Here is a 24,723-nt window from a genome sequence, read left to right as displayed (position 1 = left end):
GCATTTTTCAATCGAAAAACGTTCAGTCCTGATAGACACTATTTTTTCTGTTACAGAGAGCTCAGATTACCCTAAACAGGTATGTCTCTAATGAACTCTTAGATTTCTACACACTTCTGAAGTTAGAAACCTATAATCAACACAAGTTATTTATTTATTTATGAATTACTTAGTGATCTCTTTTTGAGCAACATCGAGTGAGGCGATCATATATTAGTATTGGACACCACAGATACCAGGTACGATAACACTGCATAGTATAGTTATACACTCCCATGAACCTCTCTCAACTAGAATCTTACACATTTTCATATGTTTTCATTGCAGAGTCGCCCCTGATGAAGGCACCGTAGAGGCGCCGAAATGCATTGGGCTCACATGTTGATTAATGTTTATTGTATGAGAATATGTAATGCCAAAGCATTGTATATGTAAATTAGTGTAAATAAGTACCAATGTTTGTACAACTGAGTTAATGAATCATATGCTTGTGATATGAAAAATGAAAATAATACACAAGTAGTAACAAAGGAAGTAGCACCTTAAAATGAGAATAAAAATATTGACAACAGTCAAGTAAACGTGTGATGAATAACTAAGGTGCGGAGCACCAAGTGAACAGTGCACGATTAGATGGATTTAAAAACCCATCATAACTATCATTAATAACACAGGAGTGACTACCCTGATTAATCGGAGCACCAGTGGACAAGAAGGATAATTTGTTGTAAAAAAACGGAGTGCTCCTCACGCCCTTTCATTTTCTTGCATTCTTACTTGACTTAGACCACATGCCTCTTACTTGACTTAGACCGCATGCCTCTTATTTGACTTAGACCGCATGCCTCTTACTTGACTTAGACCACATGCCCCTTATTTGACCTAGACCTATTGCCCCTTATTGGACTTTAACCACATTCCCCTTACTTGACTGAGACCACATGCCCCTCACTTGGCTTAGACCACATGCTCCACGACAGCTTCAACACCACGACCGCCCCGACTACGCCAGACTTCACCTCCCCTGTGAAACCCACCAGCGCCAACCGCCTGACCTCCTGGTCCAACGTCAACGACCACGAGACACGCAAGGTCATGAACTCCATTCACTTAGGATCTCCGTTTGACCCGTGCCCACACCACGTATTCAACAAAACAGACGCAGCCATCAACCCCAACTACGGAAGGTCATCAACATCTCCTTCGAAACAGCGATATTCCCGGAAAGCTGGAGGCACGCCACAATCAACGCCCTCCTCAAGAAGCCCAAAGCGGACCCCAAGGACCTCAAGAACTTCCAGCCCATCTCCCTGCTCCCGTTCCCAGCAAAGGTAATCGAGAAAATCGTCAACATGCAACTGGCCCGCCACCTCGAAGAAAACAACATCTTGGACCCATCCCAGTCCGGATTCAGACGCAACCACAGCACTGAGACAGCCCTCATCGCCGCCACAGACTACATCAGGTGCCAACTAGACAACGGCGAAACATCAGCCCTCATCCTCCTGGACCTGTCAGCCGCCTTCGACACGGTCTGCCATCGCACTCTAAAGACACGCCTCCTAGAAGCCGGAATCCAAGAGAAGGCTCTTGACTGGACCACGTCCTTTCTCTCCGGCAGGACCCAGAGCGTCTGCCTCCCACCCTTCCGATCCGAAACCGACATCTGCGGCGTCCCCCAGGGCTCATCCCTCAGCCCAACACTGTTTAACGTCTACATGGTCCCCCTCGCACAAGTGGCCCGCCATCATGACCTCAACATCATCTCCTACGCTGACGACACCCAGCTCATCCTCTCCCTCACCAAGGACCCACACACCGCCAAAACCAACCTCCACAAGGGAATGAAGGCAGTCGCCAATTGGATGAGGAGCAGCAGTCTGAAGCTGAACTCGGACAAGACGGAGGTCCTCATCCTCGGACCCACCCCCTCAGCAAGGGACGACTCCTGGTGGCCGACCACACTGGGAACAGCACCAACACCCACCGACCATGCACGCAATCTAGGATTCATCCTCGACTCCTCCCTCTCCATGTCTAAGCAGGTCAACACCGTCTCCTACTCCTGCTACAACACCCTCCGCATGCTCCACAGGATCTACAAGTGGATCCGGACCGAAACAAGAAGAACGGTGACACAGTCCCTCGTCAGCAGTAGACTGGACTACGGCAACGCACTCTACGCAGGAATCCCAGCCAAACACCTACAACGACTACAATGCATCCAAAACGCCTCCGCCTGACTGATCGTCAACGTCTCCCGCCGCAGCCACATCACCCCCACCTGAGAGACTTACACTGGCTCCCCGTTGACAAGAGGATCACCTTCAAGCTCCTCACACAAAGCACTCCACACGCCAGACCAGCCTACTTGAACAGCAGACTGCTTCCACACCCCCACCCGCCAGCTCCGCTCCGCCAGCCTCGCCGCTGTCCCCTGCATCCAACGAACGACCTCCGGCGGCAGATCCTTCTCCTACCTCGCTGCCAAGACCTGGAACACCCTCCCTACCCACATGCGGCAGACCCAAGACCTACTCGCCTTCAGAAGACTCCTCAAGACCTGGCTCTTTGAGCAGTAGAAGCACCCCCCCCCCCTCCCCTCAGCGCCTTGGGACCCCCACGGGTAAGTAGCGCACTTTACAAGTTCTCCGATTGATTGACTGATTTGACTTGGACAACATGACCCTTACTTGACTTAGTCCATAAACCACTTATTTGACCTAGACCATATGCCCCTTATTTGATTTAGACCATTATCCCCTTATTTGCCCTAGACCATAGGCCCTTATTTGCCCTACACCATAAGCCCCATATTTGACCAAGAACATATGCCTCCCTCCCAATTTCACAACACTTGATCCTCTTTACCTTGCTGTCCACCTCGTCTCCAGACACACCATCGGAGTCACTGTCGGTCACTCGCTCCTTACATTTCAAGTCGATGTCTGCAGTACTAAAACTATCATCTGAGCAGGAAAAACATATAGGACAAGAGAGATGTAAAAGAGAGAATCAAGTAATGGAAAAATCAGAGAGACCAAGTAAATAAAAAACAAACAAAGGAGGGAGTGAGAGAAAAACATAAGAGGAGCTAGGACATGTGGTTGGATGGATATCATTACAAACATTTAGAGATTAGCTGGTATGTCCGTCATTACTCACGGACAGAGTGAGTGACCATGCAGGTTGTGCAGTGGATCCATTTCTGACCAGTATGGGTTGAAGAGGAGACCATACACAGAAGATTGTTTTGAGCACAAGTCCATGAAACCTATTATTTGCCTTTAGTAATAGTCTTTGTAGTGGATACAACCTTCCTCCTGCAAGTGTGGCTTCTTTTGCAACACATGCTTAATATGGAATCTTGCAGAGCCCATTTTGGGAGGAGGAGAGGAAGACCATGAACTTGGAGCAACACCTGGTTCACTAGATAAAGGATGCACTGTCCTTCAATACACAGTTGCCGGTACCCTCTTACCCCAATTCTTACCCAATGTATCAGAAAAACAGAGATCAGCGCACACTGAAAACAAACAAAAATTAAACCTTCAATGTAAATAAGAGGGGAGGTGCAAATGTTATGATGAATCTGTGGGCCGAACAAGGCATCAGAAAGGCCATTACCAAAGGTTGAGTAATGTTCTCTTCTGTAGGCTATGCGCATTCACCAGATTTCTCATCTTTTGAAAGACTCCTAAAGCAGTGTAATATGACTCAAGTGGCAGAGAAACCGAGAGGCCAAGGTCGTTTATGAAGGCTTCTCTTGGAGTCATTAATCCGCTGCTACTTGGCAGTGATTACAGTGCCAGCAGTTTAGTAGAGTGAAGAGCTACTAGATTCATTCTATCTTTAGGTGGCCATCTAGTGTTTGGGGCTCATAACAACATCGATATGTCACGGTTTTGCCGGCTTAGATGTACTACCTATGATGCAGTCTATCAGCCCAGAACGCCCACAAGGGTGATATGTGAGGATAAAGTGTAGGACTCTGTTAAACAATTAAGGCTACTTAAAACGTACCTATGCCGTAAGAGGTGGAACAGTGTCAAGTGACTCTAACTTAGCCTCAAACGGCAAACTACAGTAAATGGAACATGAAGTTAATCAAAAAGCAATCTCCCACCGGGGCCCCAATGTTCTCTCCGGGTGTGCTTGAATAGCCACACTGTAACTTTTAATAAAAGCATCAGAGGTTCACCGCCGAACTCAAGGACATTAAAAGTTACTTACCTTCAGTAATGCTTTTTAGCTACTCTATCTAATCTCAGATTCCGCAATTCGTGAATACCCATCAGGCGCCAAACTGGATCCGGAGAATTTACTCAGCAATGTTCTTGTGTGCCAAAGGGAGGCAATGTGAGGCTCCATGCGTGCTTAGTTTTAGCCTGTTTAGGGTGTAAAGCGATCGGAGTGGGATGTTTCGGCTCTGAATTTTTCAGCGCGGAGTGTGTCGGCTCCGAGCATTTAGGTGTCGAGGATTTTTGGCGCCAATGATTTTGGTTTGGACGATTTCGGATCCGAAGCTTTTGACTTGGAGGATTTCGGATCCGAGGCCTTCGGTGCCGAAGGTGTCTATGGTGCCAAAGGTGTAGGGAATGGAATATGTTTTGTTTTATGTTTCAGTGCCGAAGGGGTTGGTTCAGCACGAAATGCGGCCGGCTCGAGCCTGAGATGGAAGACTTGTCTTTATGTTTCATAGCAGGGTTGGAGAGGGGGGCATCTGAAACTTTTTCTTGGTGTCGACCCGAGGTCGAGGGTGATACCGGAGCCTTAGATTTTGGTTCCGTGGGCACATGGGGATCTGTACTCGCGGTACGTTGACCCGGAGTGACGTTCAGGTCTTCCTCCATGTCGGAGTCTGCTTCGGACACGGAGACCAGTTCTTCTTCCTCAGCTTTTGCGACTGGACGTTGGTCTAAATCTTCGCCGAACATGTCCGGTACGGAGCCGCTGCCGCGTTGCATCTCGTGGCGTCAAGCCAGACGATCACAACTGGTCTTCTTCAATCGGAATGATCGAGAAGCTTTACAGTCCTTCTCAATGTGTTCCGGGGATAAGCAGAGGTTGCAAACCTCGTGCAAGTCTGTGCGTGGAACTTAGCACAACACCTGGGACATAGTTTGAATGGAGTCCGTTCCATCGACTGCTGGTGTGGTCGGCAAGGGTAGGCCTGATGGCCCGCCTCGAAGTTCCAGACCGAAGGAGTTTCACAATTTACACTATGTGCGTTGAATGGGAAACCACGATCAAAAGACAATACCGTCAAGGGTAGAGGATTGCGCGTTGATGTGGTTCAAAAACAATACCAAACCTGAGCGCAGCAAAACACATATGAACCCGATGGCGGAAGGAAAAAAAAATGTAGGGAAGGAGTCGATGCCCATGCGTACTATATCACCGAAAGGAGGAATCGCATACCTCGTGACTACAAAGACTTCTTCGAAGAAAAACAAAGTGCAAGCATACGGGCCCAACACCAGATGGTGATCTATGCTAAAACAAATGATCTACAGCTCATATGACTCGAATATAGCGTAATCGGTTCTGAGCTAAGTATTTGGTAGTGGGAGTTGAGGTTCCGTGGGTAGACTCAGAAGTCCCCCAGGGTCAAGGATGCACTCTAGTTACACCCTCAGCGGCACTAGGACGGCCAGGTGCAGAATGCTGAGGCCCAATCTTATCCAATGGGGGATAGGGGCCTCCGGTTGGTGGCTGCTCACGAGCAGGCCGCAAGGATGTGGGAGAAAAGCTCCTGGACTTATGCTCAGGGCAAATGGGGGTTCAGGGTAGCACCAAAGTTACATCCTCAGCAGCACTAGGGAGACCGAGTGCAGGGTGATGTTTTGTCGTCGGGTGCCCCGTTACTTTCAATAGGGATTTTCTGGTTTGCAAACACACTGCAGGCTCCGGACGAAGGTCTTCTGGGAGTGACTACCACTTGGAGAGGAAGTTGGGATGCTGGGGGTTAGCTAGACACCGTCGGTTGGGCCACCCAAGCCTGTGAGGTGTCGGGGGCAGGGGTGTCTTTTAGGGTTGGATCTTCTTACCAGCTCCTAGTCGCAGTTGGGGGGACCTTCCGGATGGAGGATGCAGGCGTCGGCTGGAGGCTTGAGGCAGGTCAGGGATCACTGGATCTCAGGTCTGGATCGCCGGGGATACCTCCTCATGGTGTTGGCCACTCGAACTAAGGCCGCGGGTGACGGGTGCAGAGTGGTTCAGACTTGTGGATATTGCCAGAGCTGGAGTCTGTGGGTGAACAAATCCGGTGTTCACGGGAGACAAAGTCTTTTCCTTGGAAGGCAGTGCAGGTCCTCTGGGTTCTTGAGGATACTGGCTGCAGGACACACCAGAGTTTTGCTTCTACAGGTTTGAGGTGAGGACAGGCCTGTAGGGCTGGGGGCAAGTCAGTGGGCATCCTCCTCTTCTTAGCTTAGGCACGGCTGCCCGGTCTTCTTCCTTTTCTTCATGGTCATTGCTCATCTGCGGAGGCAAAGTTCAGGGGTGCCCCATAATAGTAGATTTAGGGGCGTTACAGGTAAGTAAAGGTTGGGACCAATAGTACCTTCCTTGGGGTGGGGATTATTCCACCCTCCAGCTGGGGGGTGGGGGTGGCATATGCCTCACTCTGGTTGGCTGGGTCCCGCTAGCTGCAAGATAGCGGGGACAGAGTTGTGCTTCACCTCGCCTCCCCCACCTGAGGGGTGGGGTTGGCAAAGGTGGGCACACCGCCTTTCCTCACTTGGTTTTCCTGCCGTTTCTCCCGCCCAAAGTGGGGGTCTGAACCAGTGGGGACCAGTTGCTGGAAGCAGCAAAAGTCCTGGGGAAGCTCAAAAAGGCGGCAAGCCTTTGAAGCTTCCCCTTCGTGGACCCTGCCCATCCTGGGAAAGGAGGCTTGGCACTTTATCCCAGGATGTGCATTGTTTCAGGCCCCCGAGAGCAGCAGACTCTGGACCCAGGGGTCCAGAAACATGTCTGGTGGTGGCAGCTGGGGAGAAGTCACTAAGCTTAGACACTAGTGTTAGGTCATTTTTCAGGGGGCATCTCTAAGATGCCCTCTGTGTGCATTTTCCATTAAATCCCACACTGGCATCAGTGTGGGTTTAATGTGCTGAGAAGTTTGATACCAAAAAATTCAGTAAAGCCATTAGGGTGCTGTGGAGTTCGTAATGACAAACTCCTAGCACCATATACTCTTATTGGCATTACTACACTTACAATGTCTAAGAATGGCCTTAGACACCGTAAAGGGTACAGGGCTCATGCACCTGTACCCTCACACTGGTATAGTGCTCTCAGCTAGAGGGGTGGCTGATCTATGCCAGGGCAGTTGTTTGTAAGGATGGCACACGGGGATATGTGCCATGTCGACTCTTCACTTTGTTCTGCACCAAAACACATGGCCTGCAAAGGCTGTGTGTGTGTATAAAGGTACAGGGAACCTAAGGGTGGCACATAAATGCTGCATCCCTTAAGGGCCTTCCCTGGCTACAGTGCCCTTGGTACCTGTGGTACCATTTACAAGGGACTGTGACTTAACTGTGCCCAAAGAGTGCCAATTGGGTTTTGTCTCCAATGCAGTTTAGGGAAAGAACATAAGCCCTCTGTACCTGTTTGGCAGGAACACAGGGAACAATCAATCAAAGTACATCAGCAGTTTAGCAGAAAAAGGGGGCGTTTTCTTACACCACGGTCGGTAGGTTTTAAGGGGGCACCTCAGCAATTTCCTCCGAGTACATGGTTTAATACAGCTCACAAGGTCATCAGTGGGGATTTATTACAAGAAGTTGTTTGGTGCCAAGCACTCCTTGTTTTAGTGAAGCCATCATGATGCTGGGGAACTTGAATTGTGAGGTTTCCAGCCCCTGTACTCCTCAAGACTTCCCTTGGACTGTAGGGTCAGACCTACTCATGCAGATATGCCCACATCTGTGAAATAGTGCACCCTGCCTTAGAACTATAAGGCTTGCAAGAAGGGTTACCTACCTATAGCTTCAGGCATTGCTGGCTGTCATGGCACCCTAGCAGCGTGCCAAGTCGACAGTTGTTTTTCACCTCACAGGGGGATGCAAGCTGCAAGGGTAGGGGCATGCTTCTAGTAAAATTATCCCAGGAGACCCTCTTCAGCTTCCAGACCCTAGGTACCCTGAATACCACTTACTAGGGTCTTACAGGGGACAGAATTACCAATTGTGAATATGTTTTTAGGGAGAGAACAATGGTACTGGGAACCTGGACTGCAGGGACCCAGTACACTACAGTCAAAGTTGCATTAAATGCCAGGCACAAAGTGGTGGTGGTGGTGGTGGTGGTTATTGCAATAGAACCCCATTTTCTCACAACTAGGGACTTACAGAGTACCTGAAGGGTCGATTGTGGAACAGTTTTAGGGAAGAAGCTCCGGCACAGAGTGCCATTACCGGAAGAGCTATTGACATTGAATTTAACTTGTGATGGCAGATGGTACTAGTAAATTAGGATGAGAGAGAGGACCGGAGGCTTGGTTTGATTGTTGGAGCCCCTAGTAATGTATCTTAGCAGATGGTTCAGATGCAGAGATTGTAGTGCCTTATCCAAGGGTCTTGCTCATATGCCATTTTTCCATACACTGTAGGGGTGCTTTGAATGTATTCATCCATGAGGAAGGATATCCTTGGGTTTAGATTTTTGAAGCGACACACTTAGCCTTTCCTCGCAGTTATTCAGGGTATTAGCCAAACATTTTATGCAGGTTTTGAAAACCCTGGGCGGGTTTCCCAAAAGCCTCTAAGACGCTTCTTCTGGAGATTTCCCATAGTTTCTAGGCGAAAACCACACCCAGGAGTAGCACAAGGTTTAAAAAACAAAGAAACTCAGGAAAATCCGAGACCCACCAACTACATGCCAGAATAACACACAGCATGTGACTCTATAATAGCTTCACACTGCAAAATTGAAACCATACAAAAGATCCACTTCCAGTTCGATCGTCTTCTCTTATGCTGGTGGGCATGCGCCCTTGATGTACAGACAATAAGCACATGATAGATGTTGGACCTAATATGTGTACCTCTCTGGTAGACTACGGGTGATATTGGAGTCAGACAGAGGCTCTGTAACACGCAAACGTTTGTGTGGTTCTCTAATCGTGCTTGAGCATCCTTTCATTGTTGCTGGCTTTGAGCTCAGAGTCGCAGGTCAGACCAGTTTGGACTGGTCAATGTGTGTGGTGCATTCATTGCAGGATGGAGGCATGCACCAGCTCTTCTTGCCAAGGGAGATGGCTGGGATAGGGGAGGGGCGAACTTCACTGTAGCAAAGTGGAAACCTACACTGCGCAGAGGGAATGGGCTGAACCTCCCACTCCTAATCTGCTACACAGGTTTCCAGAAGAAGCCAGTGAGAGGGTTCTGCCAAGAAGGTCCCTACTCCCCTCTAGTAGTCAAAGCATGAGTGAGACACAGCTAAGGGTGGGGGTAATGGAGGGGCCAAAGCACACTCTTGGTCAGTGTTAACATTCAACAATAGTTCTGTGTCAAAGATAACTCAAAGATTGTGGAATTCATCTTAAGGCAAAATATCACCCAGAGTGATGCAACCACAGTGGAGATGCACACAACAGAAGGAGTCATATGCTGTTTTTCAGTTTAATGTCAAGACCCTTCAGGATTCAGCTGCAGATCTGGTAATTACCATCATGGTAGTTGACTTTGTTGTCAAGAAAAGACTGAGAATTATCTTTTATATAGAAGGTATGAGAAGCAGCTCCGGTGTTAATCATTAGGGAAATATTGGCACATATGGACTGGGGTATACAGAGACAACCTGACATACCAGTTCCTCAGAAAGACCAGCTGAGCTTTGTGAATGCTATCTTACAGGAAACAAAGTTTGCATCTAACTCAAGATGTTCCTGATGCAACAATCTAGAAGATATTTACAAGTTCCTGTTGTATGTCTCCATCAGGAGAGACTAGGTCCTACATGTGTATCCATGGGACATCTCAGCTCTGTACAGAGTTACTTTAATGCAATACAATGGGAAGACTTTCTACGTCCTTCCTTACATTACATAGATGCCTTTCTGATATTTCAGCTTCTTCCCTACGGGAGATGGAGTCTTATGAGGGACACTAAGTGACTTCTGTCCTGCTCCTCAGTATAAACAGTGTGGCACATGAACGTTCACCAGGTACCCCTAACATCAAGCCCATTGAGACTGGTTGTACATACAATGTCGGTCTCTTCTGTTCCTGGAGTTGTGCGTCTCCAGATACTACCCTGGACAAATGGGTCTGTAAATGTGAGTATGTGCAACATTTTTGGCCCTTCCATCTGCAAAGGAAAAAAGATTTTCTATACGGTTTGAAAAGATGTTGGAACTTCCCAATAAATCCCCCATACACATACCGATTACATCGTCGTCACCCTCCTCCTCACAGATCACCATGCGTTCTTCATCACTGGTCATGTCCTCACTGGCGCTGCGTGCTGGACGGTAGGAGCATGCTGGGTGAAGTGATGGCCTTATGGACCCGCCCTCACCAGAGATAGGAGTGGCAAAGGGTGACGAACTCTGGCTTCCATAGTGAGGCTTCTGGCTGCTGAAAGGAGACTGGCTGGAGCACATCTGGAAGAGGGAGAAGAGAAAGCTGCTACTGTGATATTGACAAAAGGGTTAGAGCACATGGAGAAGGGAGAGGAGAGAGCTGCTACAGTGGTTGAAGGAGTAGTTTCTTACCGGAACTCCTGTTCTGTCGTAGGGGATTTTCCATTATGGTCATAGGGAAACAACCTTTACAACGCAACTTTTACAACGCACTACCATTACAACAAAACTTTTACAACGCAACATCCATTACAACGAATGCCATTACAACGCATACTACAACGCATGTTATTACAACGCAGTCATTACAATGCTTACCATTACAACGCATACCATCACCACGCATATTACCCTTACACTATCCAACATTTACCCTACTGTTGCACCCCCTGGAGTTAGAATAGAAATTTTTACCCCTACACTATCCAACACTTACCCTACTGTTGCACCCCCCTGGAGTTAGAATAGTAATTTTTAACCCTACACTATCCAATACTTACCATACATGCAATGTAATGGTATGCGTTGTAACGGTATACGTTGTAAAGGTAGTATGCGTTGTAATGGAATGCGTTGTAAAGGTAGTTTTTAAAAATTCGTTGTAATGGCATGCGTTGTAACGGAATGCGTTGTAATGGATGTTGCGTTGTAAAAAATGCATTGTAAAGATATGCGTTGTAAAAGTATGCGTTATAACATCATACATCCTGGTCATAAGAACTGAACAGTCACACCCACATGCGGGGACCCCAGAGCACTTCTTCAATATATGTATCTTATTAAGTGCAGACTTTCACCTTATTTTGGGGAGGCCTACAAACAACTTACAAAAGAGATGGATTATGCAGCCTATAAACATAGGCTACAATGGCCTAATACATCATCATGAAGTCAAAAAAGGGCTAGAAAGTATGTGTGTATAATTTCATGATGTTTAAGCAAACAGCATAAATCTCCCTCACAAACCCTTTTTTACAAACGGGATGGAGGGCAGGACAGTGTAGCTTCGTAGGCTGCCATTATACGGGTAAAAATAGAAACGGTGCTGTTAAGAACTCAGAGACCACCAGTATCCCATCATGCTCAGCGGTTCTTTTTTTAAGGCGATGTATGCTAATATTTTGATTCCCTGGTTACCTTTGTCCATTCCACCAGGGAGGAGGGAGTGTTGATTATAACTATAATTAGAAAATTCCCCTACTAGATAACAGGAGTTATAGGTAAGAAACAATCTGTTTCTTGTAGGTTATTTCTATTTATAGTCATAAGCACTGAACAGAGTAGCAACCCCATCCCCACTAAGAGCGGCGGAGAAGACACAATATCAGCTAAGGTAGCCTCTAAGCAAATAGATTTCTGAGGGAAGCCTGTCCTACTTGAGCATCTGCTCTAGCAGCAGAGTCTAGGCAACAGTGCTTGGTAAATGTATAAACAGATCTCCATGTGGCTGCTTTGCAAATATCCGGTATAGGAATATTCCTTAATAATGCATCAGTAGCCGCTTTACCTCTAGTGGATGCGCTTTAGATTTAGCAGATATTATCTGGATAGCACATTAGGATACAGGAATCTTTCCATTGGGAAAGGAGTTCTTTCAGATAGAGTAGAGGGATTCTGAAAGAACATTGGAAATGAGATGGCCTGGTTGATGTAGAAGTCTGAAATAACCTTAGGGAGGAATTTCAGGTGAGTCCTCATGACCACTTTGTTCGAGTGGAAGACAGGGTATAGTTTGTGAGAACATAGAGCTTGGATGTCGCTAACCCTGCGAGCTGATGTTATTAATACAAGGAAAGTTGTCTTCAAAGAAAGGTGTTGCGGTGTTGCTTTGTGAATAGGTTCAAAGGGGTCCTGCATAAGGCGGGAAGGAGTAGTTTCTGTCCTGTAACTCCAGTTCTGTAGTAGGGGTATCTCTGTTATAGTCAATCTAGTGAATAGTCCCGCCCATGTGCGTGGACCCGGCAATCAAAAATAATCTCTTAAGTTGTCAAATCAAGCAGAAACTGCAATATATCCACAGGCTACACTGTCCAGTACTTCAACTAAAAATTCCACCAAACAAAACCACACACAACACAGCCTGCCCAGTTTCTTCCATAGAGAAACTTGCCTCTACCAGTAAAAGACTCTGGAATAATAGAGAGGAAGGCATGGACAGACAAGACCCATAGACTGCCATTATGTGGCTTAAATAGGATACTGTGCCTTTAAGAGAACTCTCCAGAACTTTCTCCCAGTATCCCAGAATGCACAGCAGGTCCCTTTTACTTTCAGTTCTTTTTGAAGGCGTAGCACGCCAGACTTGTAGCATTCCTTACCTGAATATTTATCTACACCGGGGGGGAGGGCGGGCGGTTATGACTATAACAGAGATACCCCTACTACAGAACTGGAGTTACAGGACAGAAACTACTCCTCCTGTAGTAGGGGATCTCTGTGTATAGTCATAATCTAGTGAATAGAATGGCAAGCCCATCCCCACACCAAAGCGGCGGTGGAGAGAAGAAAATTAACACCACTATTGTGCGGACAAATTCCGCAGCGAAGCCTGCCCAACCTGAGCATCTGCCCTGGCATCAGTGTCCAGACAGTAATGCTTAGCAAAGGTTGAACCGACTTCCAATTGGCCGCCTTGCAGGTCTCTGCAATCGGAACATTACGGAGTAAAGCGGTTGTGCCAGCTTTTCCCCTGGTGGAATGAGCCTCAGGCTTACCCCCTAAGATCTTATTAGCTTTTTGGTAACACAACTGTTTTATCCAGATAAAATGTCAACACCTTCCTAACATCCAGGGAATGTAGAGACCTTTCCACTGGAGATGAAGGATTCTGAAAAAACGTAGGAAACGTTATGGTCTGGTTGACATGAAAATCAGAAATAACCTTGGGAAGAAATTTAGGGTGAGTACGCATATCAACCTTAGCAGCATGAAATACAGTAAGGTTCTTGGCAACACAATGCCTGAATTTCACTCACCCTGCGGATCGATGTAATGGCCACGAGGAACGCCGCCTTCCAAGACAGGTGCTGCAACGAAGCCTTATGAATAGGTTCAAAAGGCTCCTTCATCAATCTGGACAGCACCACATTCAATTCCCATGAAGGCGAAGGAAGCCTGACAGGAGGGAACACTTTCTTCAAGCCTTCCAAAAAATCTTTGATCACAGGGATCTGGAAGAAGGAAGTCTGTGAAGGGCATTTCCTGTAGGCAGTCAATGCAGCAAGATGAACCTTAATGGAATGAACATTAAGGCCAGACTGCGCCAAATGTAGAAGGTAAGGAAGGATGACGTCTTCCTTGCACGTCGTCGGGTCATAGTTCTTGGACTGGCACCAGATACAGAACCTCTTCCACTTGTAAGCATAGGAAGTCAGAGTGGAAGGTCTCTTAGACTCCTTCAGTATGTCCATGCAATCTTCGGCCATATTGCACTCTCTCAGGAGCCATGCCGCCAAACTCAAAGACGAGAGGTTGGGGTGCAACATCTGCCCCCCCGAACTTCGTGAGAAGGTTCGGCCTGCACGGCAGCGGAATGTGAGGAAGGAGAGACCGGTGAAGCAGGTCCGTGAACCACCACTGTCTGGGCCATTCCGGGGCAAGGAGTATCATCCGAGCCCTGGACCGGGCCAGCTTGAGGAGTACTGCTGGAATCAGGGGAATGGGTGGAAAAGCGTACAGAAAGCTGTTCGACCAGTCGATCCATAACGCATTCCCTAGCGTCCCCTGCTGGTAGTACCTGGAGGCGAAGTCTTGGCATTTGCTGTTTTCGGCGGTGGCGAACAGATCTACGTCTGGAGTCCCTCACCTTGCGAAGACTTCTCCTAGTACTTCGTCGTTTATGACCCATTCGTGGTTTTCCTGAATCAGTCTGCTCAGTGCGTCCGCCTGAACATTCTGCACACCTGGCAGATGGGTAGCCGTTATCGTCAGTCCTCTGGCCAGAAGCCAGTGCCAGATCGCCTGCGCCTCTTGTGACAGAGTGCGTGATCTCGAACCCCCCTGCTTGTTGTGGTGATACATTGTGGTCGTATTGTCCGTCTGTACAAGCAGAGAGTTGTTCTGAAAGGACGGAAGAAAGGCCTTCAGTGCCAAGTGAACCGCTCTGAGTTCCAGGAAATTGATGTGATACGTGGCCTCCATCGGGGACCACGTACCTTGAATCTGTAGGTTTCTGGAGTACGCCCCCCACCAGTGGAGAGACGCATCCGTCACGACAGTCTGCGAGGGAATGTCCTTGTGGAAGGGAACCCCTCTGAGGAGATTCTCCGCTGAACACCACCACTTCAGAGACTGAAGAGCATGCAGAGACAGTCGTATCTTGTCGTTCCAAGATCCTCTCCTCTGATCCCACTAGTCCTCCAAGCACTCCTGCAATGGTCTCATGTGCAGCTGTGCGTGTGGCGTCAGGAAGATACAAGAGGCCATCGATCTCAGTAGAGAAGACACCGTCCTCACTGTTGTAGATGGAGTGGTCATAAGAGCCTGAGCCTTCCGAAGGAGTGATAATCGTCGCTCCTCCTTAGGAGACACGCTTGCTGACAGCGCATTGATGGAGGCTCCCAAGTACTGTATGCATTGGACCGGAGTCGGGACAGACTTGGACATGTTGATGTGCAACCCCAGCTTGTTCAAGAGAACGCACGTCTTCTGGAAGTGTGCTTGAGCTTCCAAGAAGGAGGAGGCCTTGATCAACCAATCGTCCAGGTACGGGTAGACTAACACCTTGTTCTTCCTCAGGTGTGCTGCTACCACCGCCATGCACTTCGAGAATGTTCCCGGCGCAGACTTTAGTCCGAATGGGAGTACTGTGTATTGATAATGATTGGCGCAGACTTGGAATCCCAGGAACTTCCTGTGCTTGTGTGCAATGGGCACATGGAAGTACGCATCCTGTAGGTCTATAGCACATAGCCAGTCTCCCTGTTGCAACTGAGGATAAATCTGATGCAACGACAGAATGCAAAACTTCTCCCTGCGAATCCATTTGTTTGCCTGTCGCAAGTCCAGAATGGGCCTGAACTCGTTCTAGTCCTTCTTGCGAACCAGGAAGAACCGGGAGTACAGACCTCTTCCTCTCTGAGACAGAGGTACGTCTTCTATCGCCCTTTTCCTGAACAGGATAGCTGCCTCCGCCTGGAGCTCGCGCAGCTGAAAATGCGAGCTGACCGGTGGAATTGCTGGAGGCGGGCTGGTGAACCGAAGACTGTATCCATTGCAAACAATATTCAGCACCCACTTGTCCCGAGTAATTTTTCTCCACTCTGCCAGAAAAAATTGGATGCTTCCCCCTACCGGAGTGGGTAACGGATCCGGGGGAAGTAAGTGCTCAGGGCCTAGACCCGGCCGGGCCTTTGGTCGCTGGTGCAGACTGTTGGCCTCCTCTGCCCTTAGGGCGTTTCTGGAACGGCTTACGGAACTGCTGTTGTTGCTGTGACTGTCCCGAAGCTTGGCCACGTCCTCTGCCCTGTCCACCGAACCGCCGTTGGAACGGGCGGTACGATTTCGTCGTTTCTTTCGGCTTCTCTAGACCCACAGCCGTGAGTGTTTCGGCCTCCGCCTTCATGCGGGCCATTTCGTCATCTGCATGTTTCCCAAATAGGGTTTCGCCAGAGAATGGAAGATTGGCAACCCTTTGCTGTGCGTCTGGTTTCAGTGACGTATAATCCCATGGCAAAAGCCATGCGCCACCAAGAGGGATGAATCTGCTGCAGCGATGATAATTTGATTCACTACCAGGATCCCTTCGTTTAACACTTCCTGGAAATCTTCCCGCGAGGTAAGTGTTCCGCAAACTGCTGGAGGGAGTCCCAGAGGGCGCGGTCGTAGCGACCCAACAAAGTCGTGGCACTCGCAGCCTTCATAGAAGTCGCCAATGTTCCACACACTTTCCTTCCAGCTGAATCCATCCATCTAGACTCTTTGTCTGGGGGGACTGTGGATGACGGGGTGGCGGCATGCTGTTTGCGGGCCGCCGTCACAATCACAGAATCCGGAGGAGGTTCCACCCTCAGAAAAGCCGGATCCGAATCGGGAGCCCGGTATTTTTTCTGTAATCTCGAGGGGGCCGCCTTAGTCACCGCTGGGGTGAGAAAGAGGTCCATGGCCGGTTCCTCCAGGCCCGGCACCAGAGGTAGTAGTGGACGAGACAGGTGTTTCTGGTGCAGTGTCTCGAAAATAACCGATGTCTTGGGCGTGGGCACCAACAAGGATATGCCCAATTTGGCAGCGCCTCTCAACAGGACATCATGAAACGCCACCAGGTCATCAACCGGCGACACCCTTGTGTCCGGCGATCCCGACAAAGTCAGGGAGTAGTCTCTGTTCCCTGAGAACCTTGTGTGAGAGCGAGATCTGTGCCTCCTATGGCGGCGTCTCGACCGCGTGGACGACCTGTTGCGCGATCGCTCCCTTCTCCTGGAGCGAGAGCGCGACCTCCCGGTTCGTGGGCGCTCCGCAGGTTTCCGCGAAGGCGTCTTCTGTGGCCTATCCTGGGGTTTTGGTTTAGGAGTCCCCTTAGGTGGTGTAGGAAGAGGAGGTAGTGACACCGATCTTGGCGGAGGTACAGGAAGTATCTCTGGCTGAGGGACGGGCCCATGCGGCAGGAGCGGTGGTGGTGGCTGTCCTGAGGGAGGAAGTGGTGGTAGAGGAAGGTTGACGGGAGGATCCTCCTTAGGTATAGGGGGAGGAGGCGTCTTCGGCCGAGGTGGTGTATATACCACAGAGTACACCAAGCACGGTGACTTCTGCGGAGTAGGGGACTGCGAACCAGCCCCTCCAGTATGTGATCGCCGACTCCGGTGCCCTCCACCAGACTCAGAGTGACTTCTGGCGCCAGAACTCCTTCTGCGCCGCTTCGGGGAGTGAGAACGACTCCTCGACGCCGACCTCTTTCTCCTCTACTCCGAAGGTCGTTTTTCCGGTGTCTAATGTCTCCTCCGCGACTCAGGCGTCGAACGTCGCCTCCGCGACGTCGACCGTTCCATTCTCGACGACAAGCGTCGACACCTCGATGCCGTCCTCTTCCTCGAGGTCCTCGACTCCGACCGTCTTCTCGACAGCGACCAGCGGTATCGCCTCGACGACGAGCGGCGACGCCTGTGGCTTCTCCTTCGACGTCGATAGCTCGACGTTGACGACGAAGACGCCGTAGACCGTGGTTTCGACGGAGGCCTAACCAGGCTCTTTGACGTCGAATCTTCATGCCTTCTCGACCCGGAGTGCCGGGAGATGGGGAACACACCGCCGTAATCCCTCTCGACGTCGTCGTCAATGCAATCGACGCCGACGGAGACGGAGACCGGGACCGTTTGCTGGTCTTCCTGCCTGGGGAGCCCCCCAGAGGCCTCAGCAGAGGCAGAGGGAACCTTCCAGGCCTGCCCAGACCCACCTGCAGCCGTCTCTCTTCCAGGCCTTGAAGCCTAATCTTCAGCCTTTCCCTCAGGGTCCTTGCTGAGAGGTTCTGGCAGATGTCACAGTCTTCAGGGACATGTGCTTCAGGGAGACAAATGATGCAGACGTCGTGTGGATCAGTCTTGGCCTTCTTCCTTCCACATGCTGGGCATTTGTCGAAAAGAGCAGGCATTTTAGAGCCCTAAAAAGCCTGACAAACACACAGGAGAGAAGGGAAACACCAAGAATATAAACTGCAAACACTTTTATCAAAAAGTGAACTTAAATCCAATATAAACCCTTGAAAAAAGGGAGAGATCAATGCCAGGGTCCTGTTAGCAGGAGCCGGAAAAAAGAACTGAAAGTAAAAGGGACCTGCTGTGCATTCTGGGATACTGGGAGAAAGTTCTGGAGAGTTCTCTTAAAGGCACATTATCCTATTTAAGCCACATAATGGCAGCCTATGGGGCTTGTCTGTACATGCCTTCCTCTCTATCATTCCAGAGTCTTTTACTGGTAGAGGCAAGTTTCTCTATGGAAGAAACTGGGCAGGCTGTGTGGGCAGGTTTTGTTTGGTGGAATTTCTAGTTGAAGTACTGGACAGTGTAGCCTGTGGATATAGGCTGCATTATTTGTCTTTATATTCTCTCTTACTTAAGTGTCTTTGCAGTTTCTGCATGATTTGACAACTTAAGAGATTATTGTTGATTGCCGGGGTCCACGCACATGGGCGGGACTATTCACTAGATTATGACTATACACAGAGATCCCCTACTACAGAAAGTACTATGTTAAGTTCCCAGGTAGGTGAAGGATGCCAAATGGGAGATAAAACGTTCAAAAAAATTATCACAGGGATTTTGAAAAAAGAAGTTTGAGAAGGACGTTTTCTGTAGGCTGCAAGAGCTGCCAAGTGAACCTTTATAGAAGGGAATTGCAACCCAGATTTAGTCAAGTGTAGTAGGTATGAAAGAATGACATCTTCTTTGCAAGTAGTAGGGTCCACGTTCTTGGAACACCACCAAAAGCAATACCTCTAGGCAGTTTGGTGGCAGGTTCAAATGTCGTTAATGCACTAGCTCAGGAGCCATGCAGCCAAATTCAAGGAGGAAATGTTGAGGTGAACCATTTGGCCTTCGAATTTCATTAGCAGGTCTGGTCAACATGTGTAGGAAGCTGGCTCTGTATATACTATACCAAAGAGAGGTATAGTGTGCACAGAATCCAGAGGAACCCAAAAGGTAGGCAAAGGTAAAAATAGATAAAACCTAACTCTCTATTTGAGGTAGTGCGGTTGTGAGAAAGTGGCTCTATATATACTGGACTAGAATGAAGTACAGTGTGTATAGAGTCCACCAACCCCAGAGGTATAACAGAGGTTAAAGTCAGAACTGACCTTACTCTCCAAAGTGGTAGCTTGGTCGAGCAGTAAGGCAGTGCCGGAGGACAGTGTAAAGCATTTGTTGTACTCAATCAACAAGAGGGGGGGACCAGGAGCAAGTTAAGGTCCAGTGTCCGTGCTCCACTATAAATGACTGAATCAAAGAGGACACTGTTCAGTGGTAATCGGTGGATCCTATTCTTTGACCTGTCCCGCCCTCACACTTGCACGCACTTTACGGCGTAATCTCTTTAAAAGATCTCCGCTAAAGAGACCCTTCGGGGGCCCTTCAGACATTGCAGCGCCGGTCTGACGAGGAGCACTAAAAAAGCCCGATGATGAAGCATGCCATCCTTCGGGGTGTGTGAGGGCAAATAAGAGGCAAGACTTGGTCTTCCCCTTCGGGATCTGATCCTTGAAACTGGGGACAAACTGCTGCCTATTTTCTCTCTTCCTTTCTTTCTACCTCTTCTCTCTTCTTTACTTTATCTTATCTTTCCTCTTTCCACCCTCTGATCTACTTGGGTGACTTAATAGCACGGAACAGAGTCCTCTTTGATTAAAGCATTTGTTGTACACACTCAGCAAAAGGTTTCACACACTCAAGGACTGAAACCAGGCCAATTGTTTTTATATCCACAGATATAGTTGTTTTATTTTTAGAACCAACAGTTATAAAAATATACTTTTCTGGTTATGAGTACTCTTGTGTAAATACTTTGCAAAGGAGCAATAAAGTTCGTGCACACAATGATTACAGTATTGGTAGTAAGCAACACAATCTTAAAGGAATATGCTACTTACCAGTATGCATCTGTTCTTGGCATGTAGGGCCGCTAACATTCATATCTTGTGCATAGATCGCCGCCTAGTGTTGGGTCCGGATGATTGCACCTTGTTGTCCTGGAAGAGTCTTTGAAGTATCACGAGATAGGTGGCTCCTCCCCTGGACTACAGTGCGCATGGGCATCCCCTCCATCCTCAGACTGTTTTTCGCCATTGTGGCAGAGATGGAGTCCAATACAATACAAGATGACCATGCTTACAAATAATTCTGACTACTACAGCTGAGACAGGCACCGGGGAGGATGGGCGGGCGATATGAATGTTAGTGGTCCTACGTGCCAAGAACAGATGCATACTGGTAAGTAGCATATTCCGTTCGAGGCATGTGGGCCGCTAAATTCATATCTTGTGCATAGAATAAATAGCAGTTTCTCCCTTAGCGGTGGTTGCCCGAGCCAGCTGCAGCAGCCTGAAAGAGGGACTTAAGAACAGCCTGTCCTACAGCAGCTTGCTGCTTGGAATGTACATCAACACAGTAGTGTTTGGTGAATGTATGAATGTTATTCCATGTGGCTGCTCTACATAGGTCCTCTAATGGAATGTTACCCAGGAAAGCCATGGATGCCCCTAGCTTGCGTGTGGAATGAGCTCTTGGGGGGACTGTTCGTGTGCGTTTAGCCTTCTGATAACAAATCTGAATACACTTAACAATCCATCTGGATATACCTGATTTGGAAATGGGTTTGCCCTTGTGCTGTGGTGAAAAAGCGACAAAGAGTTGTTTAGTCTTCCTGAAATCCCTCGTCCTGTCTATATAGTACAGGAGAGCTCGTTTGACGTCTAATGTGTGCAGTGATCTTTCTGCTACTGAGTCTGGATTAGGGAAGAAAACCGGCAGTTCAATAGTTTGATTAATGTGGAACTGAGAAACTACCATGAGCATGAATTTAGGGTTAGTGCGTAGCACCACCCTATTTGCTTGAACCTGTATAAAAGGTTCTTGAATGGTTAGGGCTTGCATCTCGCTAACCCGTTTCAGCGACGTGATCGCTACCAAGAAAGCAACCTTCCAAGTTAAGAACTGTATCTCACAAGAGTGGAGAGGTTCGAAAGGAGGTCCCATCAGTCTGGTCAAAACTATATTAAGATTCCAGACCGGTGAAGGTGGTCTTCTGAGTGGAATGACTCGTTTGAGACCCTCCATAAAAGCCTTTATGGCTGGCACTCGAAACAGTGAAAGGTGTTGCCTGTTCTGTAAGTAAGCCGCTATTGCCGCCAAATGAATACGTATAGAACTGTATGCCAGATTGCATCTGTATAAATGTAACAGGTAACAAATAATGTTCTGTGTTGATGCATCCAGCGGGTTTATGTCATGGTTGGAACAGTAAATGACAAAACGTTTCCATTTGGCAGCATAGCAGGCCCTAGTGGTAGGCCGTCTTGCCTCCTTGATGATGTCCATACAATCAGGAGGCAGATTCAGATACCCAAATTCTATGACTTCAGGAGCCATATCGCAAGGTTCAACTGTTGCGGATCTGGGTGCTGAACTTCGCCATGGCTCTGGGTGAGAAGACTGGGTGTAAGACGCAGTCTTTGATGAGGCACCACGGAAACTTCTAGGAAAGTGGTGTACCATGCTTGCCTCGCCCACGTTGGAGCAACTAGGATGAGAGTCATCGAGTGCTGTCCGAGTTTCCGTGCCACCAGAGGTATGAGCAGGGCCGGTGGAAAAGCGTACGCAAATCTGCCTGACCAGTTCATCCATATCGCATTGCCCTGAGACCGCAGGTGTGGGAACCTGGCGGCGAAGTTTGGGCATTTTGCGTTCTCGTTTGTGACGAACAGGTCGATGTCTGGATGTCCCCACTGCTGGAAGTACGGTTGCAGCACTGATGGAGATGGATGAATCTCCCACTCGTGCACCTGATGACTGTGCCGGCTGAGCAGATCCGCCATCTGGTTGTCCTGGCCCGGGAGGTGCTCCGCCATGAGGAAAATGTTTCTCTGAATGGCCCACTTCCACATACTCTGAGCCAAGTGGGACAACTGTGGAGAGTGAGTACCTCCCTGCTTCTGAATGTAATACATGGCCGTCATGTTGTCCGTCCGGATCAGCACGACCTTGTTGCACAGATGTATCTTGAAAGCCTTCAGTGCCATGAAGATTGCCATCAATTCTAGCAGATTGATGTGCATCCTCTTCTGTTGATCCGACCATAGTCCCTGCACTGTATAATGAAGGAGATGTGCCACCCACCCCAGGAGGGATGCGTCCGTCGTGAGCACTACTTGTGGTACAGGCTCTTGGAACGGTCGTCCCTTGCAAAGGTTGCGTGGATTCCTCCAATGCAGAGAGTTGTACGCACGACTGGTCACCAACACTAGGTCCTTCAATTGTCCTTGAGCCTGATTCCACTGTTGTGCTAGACACTCTTGGAGCGGACGCATGTGCAGTCTCGCATGCGGGACTATGAAGATGCAGGAGGCCATCATGCCTATCAACTGCAGAAACACTCACGCCTGTAGTGAGTGTTGTGGCCTGAATTTGCGAATCAGCAGTTGCATGCTGTCGATTCGTACTGAGTTTGGCTGGGCTGTAGCCGTTACAGTGTCCAACGTCGCTCCCAAGTATTGCTGTACTTGAGCGGGTTGAAGAGGCGACTTGGGATAGTTCAAAGAAAATTTTAAACTGTGCAGAAGATGAATTGTGCGGGACACGTGGCTGGCGCACTGCTGGACCGACTTCACTTGCACAAGCCAGTCGTCCAGGTAAGGGTAGACATGAATGTGTTCTCTCCGAAGGTGTGCCGCCACTGTCGCCAAGCACTTGGTGAACACTCTGGGAGCAGTGGTCACTCCAAAGGGTATCACCTGGAACTGGTAATGCTTGTTTTGTATAGTGAACCTGAGGTATTTCCTGTGTGCCTGATGTATGGGTATATGGAAATATGCATCCATCAGATCCAGAGTTGCCAGGAAATCCCCCTGACTGAGCAATGGCAGGACCTGCTGCAGAGTCAGCATGTGGAAATGTTCTGAAAGGATGTACAGGTTCAAGGGTCTCAGATCCAGAATGGGTCTGAGAGACCCGTCCTTCTTTGGGACTAAGAAATAGAGAGAGTACACCCCTGTTCCGTGCTCCTCTAGATGCACCAGTTCTATGGCCCCTTTTTTGCAGCATGCTGGTCACTTCCTTCTGTAATAAGGTTAAGTGCTCTGCGGACATAGGATGGTGTCTTGGTGGTATGTCGGGTGGAGTGGATGTCAGTTCTAAACAATACCCGTACTGGATAAGTTGCCTCACCCACCTGTCTGTGGTAATGCCTTCCCAGACTGGCAGGAACTGCTGGAGTCTTCCCCCCGACCGATGTTATATGGTCTGGGGGCAGTGACAAGACGTCACTGTTTGGTATTTGCCGAGGACCTGGTGTTATTATTTCCACGTCCTCTGCCTTTGGTGCTGTTACCACGGTATCCACCTCTATTTGTCTTGTTAAAGGTGGTCTGTGCACCACCTTTACTGTATTGTGTCTGCTGAGATGTTTGCCCCCTTGACGGCCCTCTACTACCTGAGCGACGAAAAGAACCCCCTCTGAACTGTTGAGACTGCAAGGCCCCCATAGACTTAGCCGTCTCGGTGTCCTTCTTGATCTTTTCAAGAATCGTGTCAACGTCAGGCCCAAACAAGAAATCTGGGTTAACGGGGTGATTGAGCAAACTCGTTTGCATTTCTGGCTTAAACCCTGAAATTCGCAACCATGCCTGCCTCCGTAGCATCACACTAGTGTTAATGGCCCTGGCTGCAGTGTCTGCTGAATCTAGGGCACACTTGATAGTAGCGCTTGATATCAGTTTCCCTTCCTGAATCAACATTTCCGCCCCCTCTCTATATGCATCAGGCAAGTGTTGCAACAATTGCTCTAGGGTGTCATAGTGAGCCCTATCGTATCTAGCCAGTAGAGCCTGTGTATTGGCTATTCTCCAAATATTAGCTGCCTGCACAGCAACCCACTTCCCAGAGGCTTCTAACACTTTAGAATCTTTGTCTGAGGGAGGAGCATCACCACTTGTTTGTGAGTTCGCCCTCTTCCGGGCATTGGAGACCACCAAAGAGTCCAATGGCAATTGACCCCTTATATACGTAGGGTCCACAGGAGCAGGCCAGCATTTCTTTTCAATACGTGGGTTCACCACCCTTGCTCTGGTTGTGTCCTTGAAAATGTCATTGGCGTGCTTAAGGACACCCTTCAGCATCGGCAGCGTCTTCACCGACCTGTCCGACGTAGAGAAGGTATCAAACAGAAAGTCCTCCTCAACTGGGTCTGCATGCATGACCACATCATGGTTCAACGCCGCCCTTTCAATTAGAGCGTTGAACGCCGCAGTATCCTCTGCGGGGGCTGTCTTTACTTGGTAAGACTGGGTGTCCGCCGTGCCTTGATCGTCGGGCACATCCTGCGAGTCATCCTGATTAGAGTCATCTGGATAGTTGAATTGCTAGTCATTCTGGTCATCCCCCCCCACCATCCTCAGTGCGTGTGGGGGAATGAGTAAAGGCTTGTCCATAAGGCCT

The 24,723-nt window shown here is 48.9% G+C and overlaps 1 protein-coding gene across 2 annotated transcripts in view; it reads right to left on the bottom strand.

Annotated features, from left to right (window-relative positions):
* CIC (capicua transcriptional repressor) overlaps positions 1 to 24,723 on the bottom strand; it is a 445,344-nt gene that overhangs the window by 181,919 nt on the left and 238,702 nt on the right. For both annotated transcript variants that reach the window (XM_086933054.1, XM_086933055.1), the window contains exons 9-10: positions 10,390 to 10,609; positions 2,872 to 2,969 (exon numbers count right to left, since the gene is read on the bottom strand). In XM_086933054.1, the coding sequence (XP_086789180.1) occupies positions 2,872 to 2,969; positions 10,390 to 10,609 (318 nt within the window). The remainder of the gene's footprint in view (positions 1 to 2,871; positions 2,970 to 10,389; positions 10,610 to 24,723) is intronic.

The sequence above is a fragment of the Lissotriton vulgaris genome, chromosome 7 (assembly GCF_964263255.1).
Source record: "Lissotriton vulgaris chromosome 7, aLisVul1.2, whole genome shotgun sequence".
NCBI classification, from domain to species: Eukaryota; Metazoa; Chordata; class Amphibia; order Caudata; family Salamandridae; genus Lissotriton; species Lissotriton vulgaris.
This window is presented reverse-complemented; position numbering and strand designations above follow the sequence as displayed.